The sequence below is a fragment of the Myotis nattereri genome (assembly GCF_964212035.1).
Source record: "Myotis nattereri genome assembly, chromosome: 2".
NCBI classification, from domain to species: Eukaryota; Metazoa; Chordata; class Mammalia; order Chiroptera; family Vespertilionidae; genus Myotis; species Myotis nattereri.
Window position 1 is genome coordinate 185,188,171 of NC_138076.1, and position 23,324 is coordinate 185,211,494.

At 41.2% G+C, this 23,324-nt stretch overlaps 1 protein-coding gene across 1 annotated transcript in view; it reads right to left on the bottom strand.

Moving 5' to 3' along the window:
* The window catches only part of PDE3A (phosphodiesterase 3A), a gene marked incomplete at its 5' end in the record, with an annotated part of 247,394 nt that extends 241,608 nt beyond the window's left edge, over positions 1-5,786 (bottom strand). Inside the window, one exon of the mRNA XM_081114514.1 lies at positions 4,833-5,786. Coding sequence (XP_080970640.1) covers positions 4,833-5,786 — 954 coding nt within the window. The remainder of the gene's footprint in view (positions 1-4,832) is intronic.
* Positions 5,787-23,324: the final 17,538 nt, after the last annotated feature.

The window sequence follows — 23,324 nt, forward strand, 5'->3', positions numbered from 1 at the left end:
TTATTATATATAGGCATATTTCTCATTTTGAGGCCCATACACATTTTACTTCAACATAATAAATAAAACTTATTTAACACTGAAGTGAAATTAAATGTGGTCAAGCCTTTATTCAACTAGAGTCCTGAAGAGATTATTCTCAGAGCTGTATTCCTAATAGAATACAACAAATTCACACAAATGTCACTGCAGATATAATGAATGTTTTTTCATGCCAATGTCACTCACCCTGGCCTGCCTGCACCCCCTCCCCCAGGCTTTTCAAAATGTATTTCATACACAGAGTCACTGTTCTGGTTGTTTATTTAATTAACATGACAGCCCAGCATACACAGCATTTCTTTCAGTTCTACAGTTTTAACTTTTTACACTTTAGACTCAATACAGAAAGAGTAAAATTACTGTTTGACTGCTTCCAACCTCTGTGAATTTATATAGATTCACTAACTATTTCTGTCAGTTAAAACGGTTTTTCAGTGTGCTTTAAATATCTGTATTCACAAAGTAAAATCACAATTTTGTCCCCCCCCCCCACACACACACACACACACATAAATTCTTTTCCTTCACCTTTCCCAAGGGATAAGAAAATCTTGTTTTTCCTTTTTAATGTTTTCAGAAGTTGACATTAATTAATTTTAATTCTGTCAGCAGGTCATAAATAATCTATATTGTTCTTTGTATCAACTGAGCTGTACTACTGTACATATCCTATCTAATCATACAATTAATTAAAAACCCATTATTGCTTCTGAAATGTATTCAATTTGGAATATATATTTTACTAAAATGTATTTAGGAATTTAAAGGATAATATATTCTATACTTTCAGAAGAAATACTTCGATATTTCATAACTGTACTATAAACACAAGTACGTATACTTTTCACCAAAGACATAATGAGGCCTACCATCAAAAAACATACCTATTTCTCCTATTTTTGTTTTATTGTTTTTGGTGTTTACTTTTATGCTTAGACTATCTTTCTTACGTTAATGATGAAAAACTTGATTACACCTTTGATAACCAACCACCAAACTCCATTACATTTCTGCTTACAACAATCCTTTTTTCCCAGAGATGTTTAACTGAGAGGTTTAGGGAAATACCCATGGGAAATAATTTTTTATTTTTAATTACATAATATATAGTAAATAGCTGCACATTTCTGATTGATATTATATCCATCACAAAAAATTGTAATTAAATGGTATAAATGCATTAATGAAGAGAGCTATTTGTCTTGTGTTTATTTTATGTGAAACCATTGGCAACATTATTAAATTCTCCTTAACATGTAACTGTATAAAATGGCACTGGTTTAGAATCTTTCAAAAATGTACCTGTAAGGTGGTCACTGTAATTAGAGAGGAATGACTAGGCAACTGTGTCCTTTGATGTATAAAGAGACTAGAGAGACATCCCTTTAAATACAATTTCCAAATGGTAAAAATTGCGTAATTAAAATTTCATGTTGAAATGTATTATACTTATCAATCATATATTATCTAATCATACAAGACATTCTAGGTACCTCTATATTCCAGTTTTGATGGGTATAGGGGAAACTTGAAAGAGACATGCCTGCTCTTGAATGTGAACATCCACTTAGAAAAGATACATACACCTTAAGGGAAACCTCTGCCTTCTTAATGCTGCCAAACAAAAAAGTACTGTTGGACACACTGATCTACAAAATCATCCTCAGTCCTGAACTAAAAGCCCCGCAAATGTTACAAACTTTGTCTGTTCTTTACTGAAGGTAAAGACACCTTCACTTGCATTCAGACACAGCCAGTGCTGGGTAAATTCAGTGAGTGAGACTAGACCTGTGTCTCCTTTCTTTGCTTGAAGTCATCTTTATCATCAGAACTGTAAAACTCAATCCCATGTGTAATATTCAATCTATAGACAAGTATGGTTCAGGAAGGAAAAAGGAAGGACAGGAGGGAGGGAGAGAGGGAGAGAGGGAGAGAGGGAGAGAGGGAGAGAGGGAGAGAGGGAGGGAGGGAGGGAGGGAGGGAGGGAGGGAGGGAGGGAGGGAAATATATCAGTCAGTTGGTTTGTCTTATGAGAATTTTATCACCTATTCTCCTTGACCTTTCAGAATTGAGTCACTGAAGAGAGATAGTTCATAAGCAGGTGGCTACGATCATTCATATGCAGAAGAAAAGGCTGAAATTCTCTCACCTTTAAACCTCACAGTGAGCAAAGTCCAAATACATTCTCAAGAGGCCTCTGCTAGACTCTGCTTTGTCTTTAGACCTGTACTTAAAATCCACTTGTTGCCTGAGTATTGTCTTGAATTGAAGAGTAGACATTCTTTCAGAAAAGGAACTCCTAATCAGGTAGCATTTGGGTGAGTGTTAAACATGGGTTTGATAATTACTTTGATTGCTGAAAAAGTATGCAGAGGACAGTGGTACACTTTGCACCCTTACCCAGAAGTTTGTTTCCTTGTGATAAAACAGATAAGCTATTTCCTACATGGCTCCTGAACTTTTCACAGTTATGCTAATGTATGAGATATTGCCCTCTTTCAGAAGATATTGTTCCATGTTAGTTGCCACCCACTCTCAGCAGCAACTTTAATGGGTCATATATATATATATATAAACTAGTCTTCAGTAACACGTACACACTCACCCATGCCCTCATTAAAATGTCAAGATCTAAACTTCTGCTAAATGTAGCCTTGTTTTTCCATCAACCATAAGAAATGAAGTCTCTCCCTTTCGAATATTCTTCATAAACACAACCCTTAAAAACATAGTAACCAAAGAAAATGGCCAAAATAGATTATGAATATGGGTTTTCAACAGCATTAATCAGCAAAATATTTAAAAATGCAATGCTTGGTTATTTTCTTATAACTTTGTAGATTATTCGAATTTTCCATGTATCAATTCAAACCAGAGTAAACCAACGAAAATCTGTCTGTGGGTTAATTAGCACAGCTGGCTAATTCATCTAAACACCTTCTTATCTTAAATTCACCCTTAACTCTTTAAGTTCTAAAAGTTAAGGTGGAATTTCAGAAATTTAATTTTAGAGGTTGAATTATACAAATCTGAAGTTGAGTTATTTATGATTAAATCATGGATTTGCCTTGGAAATTACGGTTCAATTTTGCAGCGATCAGATCACATTTCCCTATAACTCAAAGAAAAGTATGCTCTAAACATATTTAAACTAGTAGTATTTTCATTTAAAGAACATTCTCTCCTATAACATGGAAAAAAAATGTGCTTTCCTGCTAATTGGTTTAAATTATCTTAAATGTAGCTTACTTTATTCTGGTGATTTCAATATTTTTACCAAAACTAAGTATCAGTCAGTGCCCTGTTTTTAACTTGACTCTTAAAGCTGCACTTTTAAAACTTCACTCTTATGTTTAAACCCACAAAATATTTGCTTTATCTAAACAAAAAAAGCTAAATAAGTACATTTGTTTTAAAATAAACACAGGGGCTATGATGCTGGCATCCATTCTGCTAAATAATGTCAAACAGTCACATGCTGTGTAATCAACTCCATTTCAGAAACAAACTAGCCAACCACACCATATGGTGACTGCTATTTCTTAGAAATATCTAAATGATTATCCACAGAATAACCTAAAAAGACAACGGTTACTATATCCTAGGATGTCCTCTCCCACCCTAACATTGCCCTAATAGTGCCATAAGTAGGCACACATTTAAATGGGAAAAGTGTAAATTTCCACTTGCTGTTCATAACCAGCTTCCACCACCGTGCGCCCCAAGTGTCAAGTCTGCTTGGAATAGAGAAGTGAACACATAAGTATTCCTTTTCACATACAATTTGAATTTAAAATTAGATTTGTGGGGTTTTTTATGTCCATTATAGCAACTACATTCCATGATAATAAGGTGATTCATCTCCCAAATTCTCTGAAATTTGTCTAAGGACAACTTCACTCACAATTCTGGATTCCTCCTCTTCCTCCTTTCTGAAAGATTTATATCACCAGCAATCTTAGAAATGTCCTCCTGAATTAGTTTCCCAAATAACCTGTATACATCTATTTGAATTTCTAAATACCCACTTAAGTATGTAGGTATGGAAGAGAAATGTTGTTTTTTAGTTGACACTAACAGCACAGTTCACGATTTTGATAAGTTCTGAAGATCAGATATATTGATTGTTCCCAAATATTGAAGTTTATAATTATGCTACAAAACACATTAGCATGTAATAGCATATGTCCCCAAATTACATCGAAAAACAAACTGGGCACCACCAGACGCAGTCTCTTCAAGTAAAACTTACTGCAAAACCAGAGTGTGTGTGTGTGTGTGTCAATACCTCACCTTCAAACACTCCTTGATTTACTTTAGAATCTTTCTCTGCCGACTTCCATAAATGTTTACCTGTCACTGCAGAATTAAAAATTTTATGAAAAGAAATAGAAGGAAATCTAGTAAAAATCCACGTGCTGAAAAAAATCGCCCACTGCTGAAACACTGAACTTAATTAGAAAATTCCTGCCAAAGTAGGAAAGCGTGAGAGTACTTAAAAGTGTAGGGAAGCCATACACCAGGTGTGGCAGATCTCAAAAGCTGGCCCAGCTGGGGAAGACCCTGCGAACGCCATCTGGTTTTATCACCTATTCGTATTCTTGTTGTCCAGGTTATACAAGACTGTCTGCGAGGGGGAGTAAAAGTCGCCACTCTTCTCTGTCTTAAGTTCAACCACTTTTCTAGGCTCTCTCTCCTTTGGTTCCCAGCGCTGGGATTCCCTCCGCTTCGCGCCTTCCCAAACGTTTCAAGTTTCCCCGAGAGGCGCGAGGGGGCCCGCCAGTGCTTACCTGTTCCCTCGGTATGCACGGCAGGGACGTCCTCCGATGGGACTTGCTGCCGCAGCCCGACATCTCGGCGGACACCACGGAGCTGGATCGCCTCCTCCTCTTGAACACCGGGATCTCTTCTTTGGTCCCAGCAATCAGCTGGGACGCAAGCTGCTCCCTCGTGGCCGCTCCCGCGGATTGCGGCAAGATTTGCTCCACGTACCTGGCCAGGAGTAGCCCCAGCACGCCGGCCAAGTACGCCAGGTAAGGTCTCCAGGCGACCTTGAACCTCTCCAAGGAAATGAGGGACACGACCCTGACCGCGCTAGTCAAGGCGATCATGAGGACGCCCAGCCTCAGCCTCAGCACCAGCCATGTCGCGGCGGCCAAGCAGCTGAGCACCACCCCCGCGGCGGGGAGCGAGAGTAAGTGATCTTCCCCGACGCCCAGCCCGATCTGGACGAGCGCTTCCCCCCCGCAGCAGGCGGCCAGCAGCGCGACGGCCAGAGGCAGGCGCACCCCGGCGCGCAGGAGGTACAAGCCCATCCAGAAGAAGGCACACAGGAGACTGAAGAGCAGCGCCGTGGGCTGCAGCCAGGGGCTGAGCGGCGCGCCGCCCCCGGGAGCACCTCCCCGAGGCCCCGGGAAGACGCCCCCTTCTGCTCCTGGGGCCGCTTCCTCCTCCTCCTCCGCCGCCGCCGCCTCCTGACTCGGCTCCAGGTCACAGCCGCTCTCCCCGCGGACCAGCCTCACCAGCAGCGCCAGCAGGAAGGACAGGGACCCCGCGCACAGCGCGGAGGAAAGTTTCCGCGAGCGCCCGAGCGGCCGCGGCACCAGGTCTCCCCAGCAGCCGCGGCAGCGGGAGTCCCGGGGCGATGCGGGGCCCGCGCGCCCTGGGCCAGCCGCGGGGGTTGGACTCACCCCGCCGGGTCCCGGCTTGTCATTGATTCGGGCGGCCTCGCCGGGGACTGCCATGGTGCGTCCCCTCCACGGACTCTCCACCGCCCCCCGCCCCCTCCCGCGCGCCCACCACGACACACGCACACACTCCCTCTCTCTTTCCAGTCCCACCCTCGGGATCCCTCCTTCTCTCCCAGGCCCGCGAGCCACTGAAAGTTTCAGCTTTCGAATAACTCCTGGAGAATACTGGATGCTCCAAGGAGACTCTCGCCTTCAAGTTAAAAGCTAGCACCGCCAGAAACACACTTCCTCCTCTTCTCCCTTTGAAACGCGCTTAAAAACTCTCCGTTCCACCCCCACCCCGACTGATACCCTCCGGGGTCTCTGTCCACTTCGGGATTTTAAAGGTCGCCCAAAGCATCGGGCGCCAGGGGGCCGCAGACGCCGGAGGAGCCGGGGGCGAAGGGCAGGCTCCGGGCCATCCCGGGCGCAGCTCAGCGCGGCGCTGCAGCGCGCCCGGCCCGCGGCAGATGGAGGTCCCCCTTCTCTTCCTTCCTGCAGCTCTTTCTCTATCACTCTCTCTTTCTCCTCGGCCAGTCCTCCCCGGCACGGCCCCAGGAAGCGAACCGCCATTCCCCGGGGCCGAAAGCCAAGCCTCCCCTGCGTCTGTCGGTCCCGTTCATGGCAAAGGGTGGAAAAAAAGGTTAAGAGGGATGAGAAATAACCGAGAAGTTGCTGAGCCCCGTCGGAGAGAGACGCAGTTCAAAAGACGAGCGGCTGCCGCCGCCAGAGGAGGGAGGGAGGGAGGGAGGGAGGGAGAGCGAGTTGGAGAGGAAGGGAGGGTGGGAGGAAAGGAAGGTGAGAGGGAGAAGGAAATTTTCTCTCTCCCCACACCCCCTTTCTTTGCAGTGCGAGGTCGGTGGTAATTTGCAGTTTTGCAGAGGGAAAGGAATGAAGATCACTGGTTAAAACTGGATAAAAGAGCAGGCAACTGGAGTGATCGACAATTCCTCTTTCTTTCTTTAAGGCAACTCCCTAGGAAAGCCTTCCCAGCCTTGCTCCCGCCCCCTTCCCCGAAGGAGGCGCTGCTCTCAGCTCCCTCTCCTTCACCAGGAGCCGGCCGCACCTCCGCCACCCCGGAGAAAGGGTTGCCGACGGGGGCCCACCGCCCAGCTCGCTGCAACAGCGGCTCTCGGGGTGCTGGTTCTGCGGCTGGCCCTCAGGCTGAGCTTTCCTGGGAAAGGAGGGTTGTGCGTGGCTACTCGGCAGGCGATGGGAATCAACATACTTCCTAGTGTCATTAAAAATGACAGCTACATCTCCTGTCTGAGTGATTCAAAGATGCTAATAGGTTCTCAAGTCAGTTACAATAGCTCCAAGGTTTTTATTTTTTTGGTTTTTCAACAGCGAACCTAAACCTGTCCTGATGGTTTAAATTCCCGAAAATGTCAGCAAGTTACTTAGACCATATTACCATTATTAAAGAGAAGGGGGAGGGGCATCCATATTTTAAAAATTGTTACTTTAAAAAAATCTAGGAGTATCGGTCAACAGTTGTTGATGGTGGATGGTAAATTGCCCTGAGATTAAGTGACCCTAGCTTCCAGAGGGTTTACAAAGTTCGGAAGCCCAAATAGAAAGTAATAGAAAGCAACCTCAAGGGGAATTGGTGAGGACAGGCAGGTTAACACTAGGAAAGATTTGAGAAGACTGTGTAGTGTTGTGAAATACTATGTCTACCATGAAGAAAGTTTATGAGAAAAAAATCAGACTCTAGTCATTAATGTTCAGAGGTTGTACTGTTCATGTACTGTGGTAATGTAGTATTGAGAAACTTAAAGGAAATTTTAAAGCTAACTTTGTTGCAGATTATGAAAAATAATTCAATATCTGTTCAACAGACTTTTAAAAATCCACCAATATCGGGGCCTAGTTTCATTTTACACTTAGAACAAGAATGTGAGAGTGCACTCCTGTTCATTTTTAATGACTACTTTACCAATGTCATTTGCCCTCAATAATAACAATGTCAATAATAATCCAATTTTGTCTTAATTGTCTTGACATTCCAGATTAAAGAGTATTTATAGCCTGGAGTATTTGGATAATTGGTTTAACATGCCACTGTATATATATTTATGTAGAAATGAGTCCATTTAAAGAAAAGCCAAGGAAGATTCTTGAGATAAAATTAATTCTCAGGAGTAGGGGAGAAGATGGCTTAAACTTAGCTTCATGGGAAATAGCCTGCTCTAGTTAGAGGCAGATATTAATATTAATATTATGACACAAACGGATATGAGGAGCTGTGATGATAGAGCTTATCCCTTCAGATGCCCAGAATTGGGCTACCACATGGAGAACAAGTTGGGCAGCTAGTCAATGGCAGCGAGCACCATCTGTTTAATAATTAAGGTAACAGGAGCAGCAATGTCTTTGCCAAAGACAAATGAGCCCCCTAGCATGCACACGTACTTTTTTGAGTTTCCTTTTTAGACATATGACTCATATGCCAGAGCCTACCTGGGACACTTCAGAGTGAAAACGAAATCTCTATCCTATATAATAAAAGGCTAATATGCAAATTGTCCTTTTGATCAGGAGTTCGACCAGGGGGTGGGGCTGGATGGCCAACTGCCCATGGCCCCTCCCCCGGCCAGCCCACCAGATTGGCCCTGATCAGCCCCAATTGGCCACATGGGGGGGTGGGTGCAGCCAGACCCCACCAGTGCATGAATTTGTGCACTGGGCCTCTAGTTATTTTATAAAGTCCTAAGTTAAAGACAATCTCCACATGTTTTTACATATAATTGGTCCAGTGGCCAGATCCCTCAAAATCTTATATAGAAGTCTCTGTTGCCCAGAGTAGACCAATAGGTAAAATCAGGCAAACAAAATGTTGCTTTTTAAATAATGGCTATATAAATTACTCATTTGTAAGAGAAATATACATTTTAGAAACTGCATTAATTCTCAGGTGAAAGTCCACAATCCACAGCAGTTTTCTGGTAAGAACAGGGAAAAGGCAGTTTAAACATATGCATCTGAGTAGCAAGTTAGCTGAGAAAGCCAGAATTAGGAGATGTCTGAATGTAAATTACTAACTAAAGACTCATACCTCACATCATAATATATGATATAGTGTCCAGTTACAGGGGAAAAGGCCATTTACTAAAGAGGCAAGAAATCACGAACCATGAAAGCTGGGGAACAGAGTACCTGAGTCAAACAAAAGAACATGAATGCATTTATTGTATATCCGTTTATTGATATTTATACATTTATTGGGTATCTGCTACATAAAAATAGCAAAATATAATAAATAGTATGAGTAATAAGAGCTTTAAAATTGCTTGTATTACTATTTTAAAGAGTGCTATTATAATAAACTAGAGGCCCGATGCATGAATTCATGCACAGGTGGGGTCCCTCAGCCTGGCTGGTGATCGAGGCCTAGCGGGGGGCTGGCCGGCCAGAGGGAGGGACCCCAGGAGGTTGGCTGGCCAGCCCCCCGATTGGGACCTATGGGAGAGGTAGGAGGGAGGGGCCGTGAGAGGTTGGCTGTGGGAGTGCACTGACCACCAGGGGGAAGCTCCTGCATTGAGCGTCTGTCCCTGGTGGTCAGTGTGCGTCATAGCGACTGGTCGACCAGTTGTTCCGGTCATTCAGTTATAGCAGTCGCTTAGGCTTTTATATATATAGATTACTTGAATTCTCTGCTTACCAGCATTAGCATGGCAAGTTTAATGAACTTTTTTGGGGTGATTCAGCCTTAAAATGTGTCAGATCCATCATTATGAATAGTAATATTTAATTGTATCTGTAGAAGTAAATGGTGGTGAAAGGATGGGGGTTGGACTGAATGTGAACTTATTTCTGTTCAGTAATAATTACTATAAAAATAATACTAATCTCAAAATAGAAACTATGTTGGCCAATGCCTGAGAGTAATAAAGATTTGCTCTTGTGTCTTATTTTTTAAGAGCCAGACAATGATAGTATACAAAATCAAACAAATTAAATATTTTGTTGTTGGAGGAAAAGGTGGGCAGGGAAGCATGCAATATGGGAAGAGTTGGTGAGAATTTTCAATAACATCATCTTCATGAATGATTTATAGCCCATATATACTATAGTCAACAAAAATGGGCCTCTATTTAAAGAACACCTCAAGTGCTATTTCATGAAGAGAAATGAATTTTACTAAAATATAAAAGGAATAAGTAATAGTATTTTTAAAAAATCTACTGGGGGGGTGGAGGGGGGGGGGGAAGAAGTAGAAGTACGAAAATACAGTGCCTGCCAAGTAAGTCACTGATAAATTGTCTAGGACCCAGCAATTACTAATTGCATGAGCAAATATCAGTTGCTCAGTTCTACAGCTGCTACTAATGTGTGGACCATTCTAAAATATTATAACTTAAGGATGATTTGTGTTTTCAATTAGAGCATATTTATAGAGACACATTTGAGGGTTACTTGATAGAGAGGAAAGTGCAACGGTACACTATTTCTTTTGACATTCCAACACCACTAAACTTTAAGTTAGTTTTTATTTCACCATCCGAAATGATAATAGCACCAAAACTATTACTTGCTGTGCATGTGCTAGCAGGATGCCAGGATAAAATTTATATGTAGCCCAGAAACATCTTTGATCTATGAAATTAATCCTCTTTTATATGAAACCTACCAGTGTATCTAAAGGTTAATCAAGTGTTTTAAGCTTCCTTATCATCTTGGAGGAAATTACCCTCAGCTCAATGTCTAGAATTAATGAATTAATGAAAGGAGAGATAAAAAAAATAAAAGAAAGAAAAAATGTGGATAATTTAGTCATTGAACGCCTATCCTGAATAACCCAGCACCTACTGCTCGTTTCCTTTAAAACTAACCTAAGGAGAAAGTACATTTAAAAATAGAATAGCCTTAGCCAGTTCGTCTCAGTGGATAGAGCGTTGGCCTGCAGACTGAAGGGTCCCAGGTTCGATTCTGGTCAAGGGCATGTACCTTGATTGCGGGCACATCCCCAGCAAAGGGTGTGCAGGAGGCAGCTGATCAATGTTTCTCTCTCATGGATGTTTCTAACTCTCTATCCCCTCTCCCTTCCTCTCTGTAAATAAATAAATAAATAAATAAATTAAATTAAATTAAATATATTTAATAAATAAATAAAATAGAATAAAATTATAAAGTGGATTCAAAATTTACTCATAAAATATATATAATTTTGCAAATATTCTAATACAACATTTATAGCAAGTTTTGTCATTTTTAAGTAAATTTATATTATTTATTTAAGCTTCATAATATATGTGATATCAATGAAACATATTATCATCCCTATTTTACACAAAGGGGAAAAAATATAAGACCCAGAGGGATGAATTTGCTCATAAAACAGCAAAGACAACAGAATTCAACTCTCCTGTTTCCTGATTCCAGGACTGGTTATTAATTGATACAAAATATCATTCCCCAATATAATTTGACTCTAAAAGAATTTAGAAGTCACCTTCTATCTTTGACCTGATCAAAATTCTTACAGCTTAAAAATTTTGGAAATTCCACTACATGTAAAAAATTTTAACTGAAGTATAATTCACATACCATAAAAATATACCCCTTTAAATTAAGTGTAAAATTCAGTGGTTTTCAGTGTATTCACCAAGTTATGCAACCATCACTACTATTGAATTCCAGAGCATTTTCATGGAAACTCTATTCCCATTAGTAGTCACTCCTCATTCCCCAGTCCCTCCAGCCCTAGGCAACTACTAATCTACTTTCCATCTCTATGGATTTACTTGTGCTGAACATTTCATATAAATGAAACCATATAATACATGGCCTTTTGTGTCTGACTCCTTCCATTTCACATGTTTTCAGTGTTCATCCATTTTTAAGCAAGTGTCAATACTCATTTCTTTCTATGGTTTAATAATACTCCATTGAATGGATATAGCATTATGAGTTCTTTATATATTCTGGAAACAAGTACCTATCAGAGATGATTTGCAAATGTTGTCTCCCATTCTATGGGTTGTCTTGACACTTTCTTGATGAAATAGTTTAAAGCATAAAATTTTAAGTTTTCATGAAAGTCATATATATATATATATATATATATATATATATATATATATATATATAGAGAGAGAGAGAGAGAGAGAGAGAGAGGCCAGATTATTATGAACACCTGACGTTTGTAGGCAAATTAGCTATAATTTTGCCCTGAAGTTGCTAGAGGACAAGACCATTATAAATAGGGAAGCAGGTTGTTTACCACGACAGTAGAAGTGATTTTTTTCTGATGATATGGGTAAACAACGCGATTTAACAGCCTTTGAACTTAGTGTGTGTGTGTACATATGTGTGTGTGTGTGTGTGTGTGTGTGTGTGTATATATATATATATATATATATATATATATATATATATATATATATAACTAGAGGCCCGGTGCACAAAAATTTGTGCACTCGGGGGGGAGGGGGAGTCCCTCAGCCCGGCCTGTGCCCTCTCGCAGTCTGGGACCCCTCAGGAGATAACAACCTGCTGGCTTAGGCCGGCTCCCAGGTGGCAGAGGGCAGGCCCAATCCCTAGGTGCAGCCCCTGGTCGGGCTCAGAGCAGGACCCATTGGGGAGTTGGGGGCGCCGCCCCCTGTCATGCACAGAGCAGGGCGAATCAGGAGGTTGCGATGCCACCCCCAGTCATGCTCAGGGTAGGGCTGATTGGGGGGTTGGGGCACCGCCCCCTGTCACACTCAAGGCAGGGTCGATGGGGAGGTTGCTGCACCACCCCCTGTCATGCACAGAGCAGGGCCAATCAGGGGGTTGGGGCTCTGCCCCCTGTCACGCACAGAGTAGGGACAATCAGGGGGTTGAGGAGCTCCCCCTTCACTCACAGAGTAGGGCCAATAGGGGAGTTGGGGCACCGCCCCCTGTCACACACAGAGCAGGGCCGATCAGGGGTTTGGGATGCCGCCACTGTCACACTCAGGGCAGGGCCGATGGGGAGGTTATGGCTCTACCCCATCAAACACAGAGCAGGGCCTGTGGGGTGGGGGGGTTGGGGCGCCGCACCCTGTCAGGAACAGAGCAGGGCCGATAGGGAGGTTGTGGCCCCACCTCCTGTCACACACAGAGCTGCAGGACGATCAGAGGGTTTGGGTGCTGCCCCCTGTCATGCTGATCCTGGTACCAGGAGGCCTCGCGGCTCCGCTGACCCCAGTCCTGGGAGGCATATTACCCTTTTATTATAGAGGGTAGAGGCCTGGTGCATGGGTGGGTGCCGGCTGGTTAGCCCTGAAGGGTGTCCTGGATCAGGGTGGGGGTCCCCACTGAGGTGCCTGGCCAGCCTGGATGAGGGGATGATGGCTGTTTGCAGCTGGTCACACACCCTTCAGGGTGGGGGTCCCCACTGGGGTGCCTGGCCAGTCTGGGTGAGGGGCTGAGGGCTGTTTTCAGGCTGGGACTGAAGCTCCCAACTGCTCCTTTTTTCCTTTTCTTTTTTTTTTATTCTGAGTCAGCTTTAGCTCTGAGGCTCCAGCTCTTAGGCCTCCGCTCCTGAAAGCAGGTGTCTGGTTTGTTTGTGTTCCACAATCGAAACTCTGTATCAACTCCAGCTCTGAGATCCCGGCTAGCTGAAAGCTGGTTTCTGGCATTTTGTTTAGCTTCTATTTTGTTACTATGTTTCAAACTGCCAGCTCAGAGGCTGCAGCGGCAGGCGGGGAACGTTGGAGTCCTCCCTCACTGAAGCAAGCAAGCCTCACGTTAGTTTCAAGCTGCCTGGCTGCCGGCCGCCATCTTGGCTATCAGTTAATTTGCATATCTCTCTGATTGGCCAATGGGAAGGGTAGTGGTCGTATGCCAATTACCATGTTTCTCTTTTATTAGTGTAGATACACACATACATATATATATATGTATATATTAAAAGAAAAAATAATATTTTCTTTTGTTTCTTGTGTTTTTGGTATTACATATAAGAAACCATTGTAGAAATTCAAGGACTTGAAGATTTCATCTTGTTTTCTTCTAAGCACTTTGTAGTTTTAGTTCTTACATTTTGGTTATTGATGCATTTTGAATTAATTTTTGCATATGGTGTGAAGTTGGGGTCCAATTTTTTTCTTTTGTATGTGGATGTCTAGCTATTCTAACACAATTTGTTGCAAGATTATTTTTTTCCACCCTGGCTGGTGAGGATTAACAAAAAGAAAGATTATTTTTTCCTAATAAATTTAATAATTTAATAAGCCAAATTTACCAAAAGACAGATAAGAGAGTACTTAATCTTAGAAACCTTCCCCATTATATAGCAACTAGAGGCCCAGTGCACAGATTCATGCACTAGTGGGGTCCCTCAACCTGGCCTGCACCCTCTTGCAATCCAGGACCCCTCAGGCCAAAACCAGCAGTCCGACATCCCCCGAGGGATGTAGTAGTGCATGAAGCAGCAGGTGGCCAGGGAGGAGCGTGAGCTTGTTCAGTAGTGCTGCTGTGGAGGCGGGAGAGGCTCGCGCTGCTGCAGCTGCACTTGCCAGCTGTGAGCCCAGCATCTGGCACCTATTTATCAGCTGAGCGGCACTCCCAATGGGGAGTGCACTGACTAGCAGGGGGCAGTTCCTGCTTTGAGCATCTACCCCCTGGTGGTCAGTGCATGTCATAGCAACCAGTCAACCAGTCATTTGGTCGTTTGGTTGCTTAGGCTTTTCTATATATAGATTATATCGAAATAAAATTGGAGCGGGGCGGGGGGAGGGGGGGAAGCACTGGAAAAAAAAATCTTCCTCTTCTCACATATATTTCCCAGTTCCGTTTTTGGAGAAATGTAAAATATGATGTTGCTACTTTTTATAAATAGAGACACTTAAAATATTTGAAATCTTTATGAAGCCTTATTTACTTCAAGGCTTCTAGTTCTTATATAATGGGGAAGGTTTCTAAGATTAATTCCCAGTTTGTAGAACAATTTATTTGCCAACATGAATTTTGGTTCTTCAATATCCTTGTAGCCTTCATGCCTGCTTGTCAGCACCATTCTGGAATGCTGACTTTTGCTGATGCAGAAGAGAGCAAAACTATTGCATTACTTCCTATGATCATGGATACATATTTATATAAATGGAATCCTAAAACTCTGTTTACTGTGTGTTTCCATGTTGCTGTTGCTCAAAATTGTAGGAAAAGGGCAGACCACTCCAGATTGCTATGTGGCAGGTTTAATAAGGGAGGAAACTTACATACACGGCTTCTCTTGAGCGGCTAGAATGGTAAAATTTATTACAGAGGACTTGACTGAATTCAGTCATGTATACCATCCAGATGACCTCAACAACACTTTGTCTCCAAGCCTGTGTCTTTGGAGCAATTGCTAGTGTAGGGGAGAAGGAAGGCAACTAGAAAGTATATCCGAGGACAAAAGTGAGGAGCCTCTGATTGCCTGGGCCTAGCTCCCGGTTCAATCAGAAATAACATTTTATCAATGACTCCCTCCATTGGTAATTCATTTAAACTACCAGAATTCTAAAAAAATTGCAGCAAGAGATAGCCCTCTCATGATGTATTAGGATTCTTTCATTGCACACTTTAGTCAAAAACAAGGGTCTTATAGATAAAGCAGCATTCCCAGTAAGGTATTGGGAGTTTATAAAGTATATTTTGGTAGAATACTAATCAGCAATTAAAAGGGAAAATGACTGATACACACACATTGACTTGGATACATTTCCAGGGAATTATGCTGAGTGAAAAAAAGGTTGGCAGAGGTCAGGGAGTGGGTCATGTGGGAAGGAAGTGTGTGTGTCTATAAAAGCACAGCTGGATGGATCCTTGCTGTGCAGAATCTGCTCTGTGTATCAATGATAATATCCTGCATGTGATATTGTACTATAGTTTTTCAAGATATTACCTTGGGGGAACTAGGGACATAAGTCTCTCTGAATTATTTCTTAGAACAGCATACGGATCTCCAATATAAAAAGAAAAAAATATGTATATTACAGGATTTCTGACCATAGCAAAGGTGCAATCAATATTTTCTCTTTTGGTGTTTAGGTGTGCCCTTTAAAAAACTTAGTGGTTTTCTCTGTACTGTTTACATATTGAAATTCTTTTGATGTTTGGTTGATTTGTTTTGAAATAATTGCTATATATCATGTAAATAAAATAAATGTATAGCTAAACATATATAGAAAATAAGATAAAATCTTTTTGGCTATTATAAAGTACTTTGTCCTAAAAATTACTTATGAGTATTTAAGTATAGTTTTATGGTTTGCTTTCAAAGATGATTTCTTAACATTGTCTACTATGAACTATATGAAATGGGTGAAGCAGATGATAGCATCCTGATTGGATAAATATAAAAACAGAGGCACAGATATTTCAGACGTCTCACTTAAAATACTCTATAGTTTAGTCTGGATTCCAGGTCTGTTGATGCCATAATCCAACAATTTTGAAGTTTTCATCTTTAAGTAAATGTAGCTAAAGAATGTTGGCATTTGACTAGTTATCCTACACTTCGTCCACTTACAATGTTCTTTTTATTTGCAGTTACATTGAATCTTACAGAATCTAGGACTATTTGTCTCTTAAATTCTTGCCTCCCCCAAAGCATTAGCCCCCAAAGGGCAATCTTATTTATGACTATGGCATATCTGGTTGGCTTGAACACAATAACTATGTTGTAAGAGTATAGCAAAAGTTTTTAAATACAGCATTAAAAAATAATTACCTAACTCTAGAAACTGTAGAAAAGAAGTAATCCGTTTCTACAGATAACTCCTATTTATTCTTAAACACAAACTCAAATACAAAAAGCTAGTATGGAGTTCAAAAAAACAGGCATTGTCTGAGCTCCTTAATATAATCAATATCTTGTATTCAGGTACCAAGAAAGAAGATTGACCATGTTAGTCAATCTGAGTTGCTCTCTGCCTGAAACTGTGCAGCATTTTTTTCGTCCTACTGGAACCACAGAGCTATGGTAACTTTCCACAGAAATGGCAAATTACATACAGAGCTTAGGCTCAATGATTTCCTTTAACCAAAATCTAGAAATGGGGCGTTTTGAGCTCAGTAAGAATAGTAAGTGATGCATGGAAGAAAGCAGTGTGGTTCTCCTTTCACCCCAGAAAAGAAGTGACTCTAAATAGATGTGTAAGTTTCAAAAGATGAGTAAGTTCTCAAAAGAATGTGTAAGTTTCCTCTGATAATCACTCTCCTCTCTCTGACCTAATCTCTATATTGATTTTATTTTTTGTCTTTTGTTTATGTTCACTTACAACTAAGAATACATTTGAAACTCTTGTTCTAATTTTTAAAGTATAACTAATGCATTACATGTAGAATTATGGGTGACACATAACTGAAAGTGGTCTGGAAGGTACAGGTGACATATAGCTGAACAGAGTCAGGAAAAGCTTTCAGATTATTTGAAATTAAGATAGTTATCATTAACTGTGTATCTTATTCCATTTCCTATCCCCAATATCAATTATTCAAGGGACTGAAAAATATTAGCAGAAATATATTTTTTACTTTAAAAGCCCAGATAAAATCCTTAAAATATAAGTAATTCCATCACCATATACAAATACCAGAGCAGTTCCTTAAATTAATCCTAATTATATAAGCTTATTAAGAAAGGGGATTTATTTCTCATCCATAAGTACATGTATACCCCAATAAGAAATTTATTCAAACAGGTGTTCTGTTTTGCTGCCTCATAAAAGAAGAGTTTAGGATAAAATCTTAAAGCAATCTATCAGAATTCTCTCCCATAGAAATGTTAAATCATGTTCCTGAAATTTTGATGTGTATTCTTTTTCTAGAAATTATTAAGAAGCCAATACTGCTACCCAACTGGAAGCAGACTGTAGAACACCAGGATATATCCTTAACCTTATAAAAATGCCCTGGAATTTTTAATGAGCAGAAGTGGTTAGAACCTCAGTCACACATCTCATTCAATAGGTGGTTCTCCTGCACCACAGTGCTCCATAACCCCGGGCTGGGAGTTGGCTGCGGACCACCTTGGGATGGAAGAGGGCCACCTACTGAATCACCGCCACCACATCCTGCAGCATCTCCCATCCAAGTCTTCCCTGGGCCCACCCCTGCGGAACTCCCAAGGCCTGAAGAGATCACAGCTTGAGAGCGTTTCATTACAGATTTTAAAGGTCCAGTCTCTGGTTTTCATGTTGCATTTCAAGATCAACATCCTTATTAGCAGAAGTATATTTTTTACTTTAAAATTTTATATAACACCTCTTCCACTAAGAAATTCAAAGCAGGTTACTGAACTTCATTACCACACAGGCACAAATCCTCACAACACCTCTATGAAGGAGGTGTTAGAGAGGAAGAGAGAGGTCACCATCACCTCCTCTTACAAAAGCCCAATCCTTAATAATTAATGAATGAAAAGACATCTTAAATCCAGTGGTCACCGGGAGTAATTGGCATATATTTTCTCAGCTGCCTCTAAATTAAAATGGTAATAATTTAACCAATATATTTGGGCTGTCAGCTAAAATAAGTTCCCTCTTGCACCCAAGCAGTCGAACTAAGTGGGATCTGAACAGACTACTCTCTGTTACCAGTTGATTGCAGAAAACTCACACGTTGTGCACAGTAACTGAGTACTTCAAGTCCTGCTCACATTTATAACTGCCTTTCTCTGTTATCCCTGAAGAGCTCCTGAAAACTGGAAGGGAATGGATTGTATGTGTTTCGCTCTATTTCCTTTCCTCTGACCTCTGACCTTTCTTATGTTAAAAAGAAAATTGGTGTCCAAATGATAACATAAAATAAAGGATAAAATAAAGAGTACTTTGAGTGATAAAAGCAGTAGAAAGCAGAGTCCAGATATCAAAACAAGATATGTGTCATTAATGTATAGTTCATAGTATAGCACAGAAGTTCTCTGCCTCATATCTAATGCCCCTCCAGTGTGCCCACACTATCAAGCAAAGAGTCCTCAAACACCAGCTGGGTATCCTACAATTCAATTCAATTCTGACATGTCTACTTAGATATCATCTTAGATCCCACAGGTTAAGGGTTCAGTCCTACAAAGCATCCTCCCCCCACTATAGATACCAGGTGAAAGCCCAGTTTATCATCTGTGCTTCTGACCAACAAGCTATACTAGTAGATAAAAGGTTTCAAACAACTTCCTTCTCAGAATCAATCTATTTGTGAGAGAGTCTCACAGAACTCAAAGAAACATTTTACTTAATAGTTAACCAATTTATTACAAAAGGACATAACTCAAGAATAGTCAAATGGAAGAAGCACGCAAGGTGAGGTATGTGGGAAGAGCCAGAGCTTCCATACTCTCTAGGAGTGCACTACCGTGCCGGACTCTCCATGTGCTCCCCAACCTGGAAACTCTCCAAACCCCCTCCTTACGGTTTTTATGGAGGCTTCCTTAAGTAGGCATGATAGATTAAATCCTTGGCCACCAGTTACTGATTCAACCTCCAGGCCCTCTTTGCTCCCTGGAGGTCAAGGAGGTGAGACTGAAAGTTCCAATCCTGTAATCACATGGTTGGTTCTTCTGACAACCAGCCCCCTCCAAGGTGCTTTCCAAAAGTCACCTTATTAACATAACAAAAGACTCCTTTATTGCTCTCAACACTTAGGAAATCCAAGAGTATTAGGAACTCTGTACCAGAAATAGGATGAACACTAATTATATCTTTCATATTATAAATCACAACAGCCCTCACTTATAACAAATACTTTGTGATATCAATATAACAGACGTTGATTCATTCCTCTACCCCTCCATTGTACACACCACTAACTTCTTATTCCCAATATATGCCTGGGGACTTTTCCATATACACTGTGGCAAACCAGAAGGTGCTAGCTAGCCTGTTACAATGCTGGAGTGAGCTCATGAGGAAGGGTGCAGACAGATTGGGGAAGGGCTGAGCCTCCACTTGGGCACAGTCAGGATTTCACTACACCTAAAACTTTGCTGCTGCCTAGACATTGGGCATCTCATGCCAGTAGACCAGTAAAGAAAGAAAGGAGTTGCAACATTGATTATCATGAGGATATAGCGTTGCTACTGCATAATAGCAGGAAGGAATATGACTGGAACTCAAGGAATTCCACTGAGGAGCCTCTTGGTGCTTTCCAACCCATGGGTTAATCTGACAAAATCAAGGCAGTTTAGGTCTCAGAGCCCTCATGGAGCTAGGTCTGTGATCCACCAGGCAAGAAACTTAGGCCAGTCCTGGCCTGTGTGACTCAAAAAGTTGCTGCTTCTATTTCTTGTCAGAGCACATGCCCAGGTTTTGGGCTTGATCACCAGTAGGGGGCATGCAGGAGGCAGTTGATCTATGTTCTCTCTCCCCCTCTCCCTTCCTCTCTCTCTCAAATCAGTTTTAAAAAAATAAAAAGCAAACACCTCTATTAAATACAAAAAAGAAATAGGCCAGCAGAAGTGCTAGCTGAGGGGGAGGAGACTCTAGAATGGGTGGTAGAAGAATTAGCTTTGTTTTAGAAAGTGTGAATGTGTATGGAGAGAGGGAGGGAGGGAGGTGAGAGGGAGGAAGAGAGAGAGAGAAGGAGAGAGAGAGAGAGAGAGAGAGAGAGAGAGAGAGAGAGAGAGATGTTGAATCAGTAACAGATAACAGATTAACTTCAATCTTTCAAGCAGGGTGGGAGTGGATCTGGGTGGTGCAAGAGGTGAACTATAGCAGATGTTAGTATCCCACCTATCAGCACTCACACTCCCTGAAAATGCCTACAGCCTCTTTTTATAAACACATGTGCCTACCTGCATGGGTTCTTTCTTCAGCCACAAGTCCATGCTTGACCAACACTTGAGACAAGCCAGAGGTACTGGAAAACTAATGTCCCTGGGAGTAGCCCTCCATCAATAACAAATGGGAACAATAAATTAACAATAAATTAAAACTGTCTTCCTGACACCTCAGGTGAGCTAGTTGATAGAGAGTCTCTGAAGCTCCCAATTTGATTGTGCGTCAGCTGCCCATTGATGGGAACCTGCTATTTAATGCACCTGCTTTCTTTCCTTTCTTTTCTTGTCTCACTTCCCCACTCCCTCACTGGTGCATCCTGAGGATCATTTCCCAAATAAACATCTTACATTCAAATCCTTGTCTCTTGGTTCACTTCTTGGGGTTCCTAACCTGAGGCAGTCACCTTTACTTTACTAAAATAAAGTTCATAGATTAGGTAACCTACCCACCTAGAAAATCTATATAATTTCCCAGTTTTAATATGGAGATTCCAGCTCACACCTGTTATGATGGCTATTATAAAAATAAAAAAAAGACAAGCATTATTCACAATAATCAAGGTCAGAAACAACTTAAATGTCTATAGATGGAGGACTGGATAAAGAAAATAGGGTAATATATACAATAGAATATTATTCCACCTTTAAAAGAAGTTATTACTGTCATACTGACAACATGGATGGACCTGAAGAGCATTATGTTAAGTGCAATAAACCAGACAGAGAAAAATCAATACTGTGTAGTACCAGTATATGTGAAATCTAAAAAAAAAAAAAAAAAAAAAGAGTGAAACTCAGAAACAGAAAAGTTTGGCCAAAGGGTACAAACTTTCAGTTATAAGATGAATAAGGTCTGAGGATCTAATGCATAACACGATGACTATACTTGATAACACTGTGTAATACAATTGAAATTTGCTAAGAGAAGGGAACTTAAATGTTCTCATCAAATAAGGGGGGGGGGGTCAAATATATGAAATGATGGAAATGTTAATTAACTCAGTGGGAGAATCCTTTCACAAGGTATACATATATCTAATCATCAAGTTGTACACTTTAAATATACTTTTTTTTGTCAGTTATACTTCAATAAAGTGAAAAACATAAAGAAAAAATTTTATATGATAACTTAATATGTATTTCAATATGCAAATTATCAGGTATTTGCACTTAGAAGATAATGAGCCCGGCCTGCATAGCTTAGTGGTTGAGCATCGACCTATGAACCAGGAAGTCACGGTTCAATTCCCGATCAGGGCACATACCCAGGTTGCAGGCTGGATCCCCAGTGTGGGGCATGTAGGAGGCAGCTGATCAATGATTCTCTCTCATCATTGATGTTCTATCTCTCTCTCCCTCTCCCTTCCTCTCTGAAATCAATTAAAAAATATATTAAAAAAAGATAACAAAATTTTACCTATAATATCAATTGACATGAATCTCAAGAAAGATAAATGCAGACTGACAAAGATGTAATTTATTGGATGGTCAAATACCATGAAAATGGTTCTTGAAATGGTAGACAAGTTGCATAAAACATAGTCCTCCCTGTTTGAGCAGAGTAGTTGCGTTAAACTGGAATAAAAAGGGAAAAATGAATTTTTAATATCTTCTTACTGTATCAGTTAAGGAGACCTAGAGGGTTCATACCACAGACAGTACTACAACAAATCTACTACTTTATGTATGATCCCTAGTTCACAAGCTGGACTAGCTGTGTGCTGGAATCGGCTGGTGCTGGCCTCCAAGAGCTGATTATATGCATCTCTCCTCAACTCTATAGAGATCGTGTTGGTAGCATGGAAATCTGCAAACCATAACAAATCAGTTTTCTGCCTCCCCCTGCCCCCCATCCCCCCACCCCCCATCCCCACACAAGTACCAGTTGTTAAACATTTATTAGCACACCACTGGCCATTATGCTTGCTAACCTGGTGTAGGGGACAGATATTAAATGGGGGGGGGGGGACTTTGGGAAGAAAGATGACAAAGTAGATCAAGTGCCAGATACTGGCCTCTGTTTCTCTTAATCTGTTGTTGAGCTTTAAGTGCAGTGACTGAGAATGGCTATAAATGTTAACAATAGGGACAGCTTTCTCCCCATGTAGCAATGAGAAGTTTTAGGCCCAAGAGGAGTGACAGGCTTCAGCTGGGAGCTAGGTCCAACATTGCTAAGGAGCGATATCTCAGAGGCATTTGTGTATATTGGATGTATCTATCAAGATGAGGCCATGTCCTTTGGCTTGTGTCTGGTGTTTAGGGGGTCCTGTAGTTCCGACATGCTTTAATATATGCCTAAAATACTATATGGAATTACTTGCCCCTCAGATTTCTCAAGTCTAAAAGGCAGATTGGATGGTACTTCCCAATGGTTTCAGAGACCAGATGTCTGGAAGATATCGTGGATCTGAGAAATCTTCCTCCCTAATGACAAGAAAACATAGTAAGCTGGTCTCATATACATTTTATGGGAACAAACAGACAAGAGTAAAATCTGAAAGGCTGAGCAGTTACCTAAGGAAATGCAGTCATCAAAATTTATTATTGAAATCAGCCATCAAAGGGAGTTAAAATTTAGAAAAAAATTAATCTTCTGCTTTGGATGGTAGGAGACACAAATATTGTCCATTGGTAAATCTACAATGTTCACACTATCTGGTACGTCTGTGCGTGGCGTGGACAGGTATGACCAGGAACAATGCAGTCTTTGATACAATAAAGAAGCTACATTTGGCTTGCACAACCATATTGTAGAGCAAATGCTTTTGTGACTTGATTACTGAAGGAAGAACTTGCTAACAATTAAAGGCACTTGAAAAGGA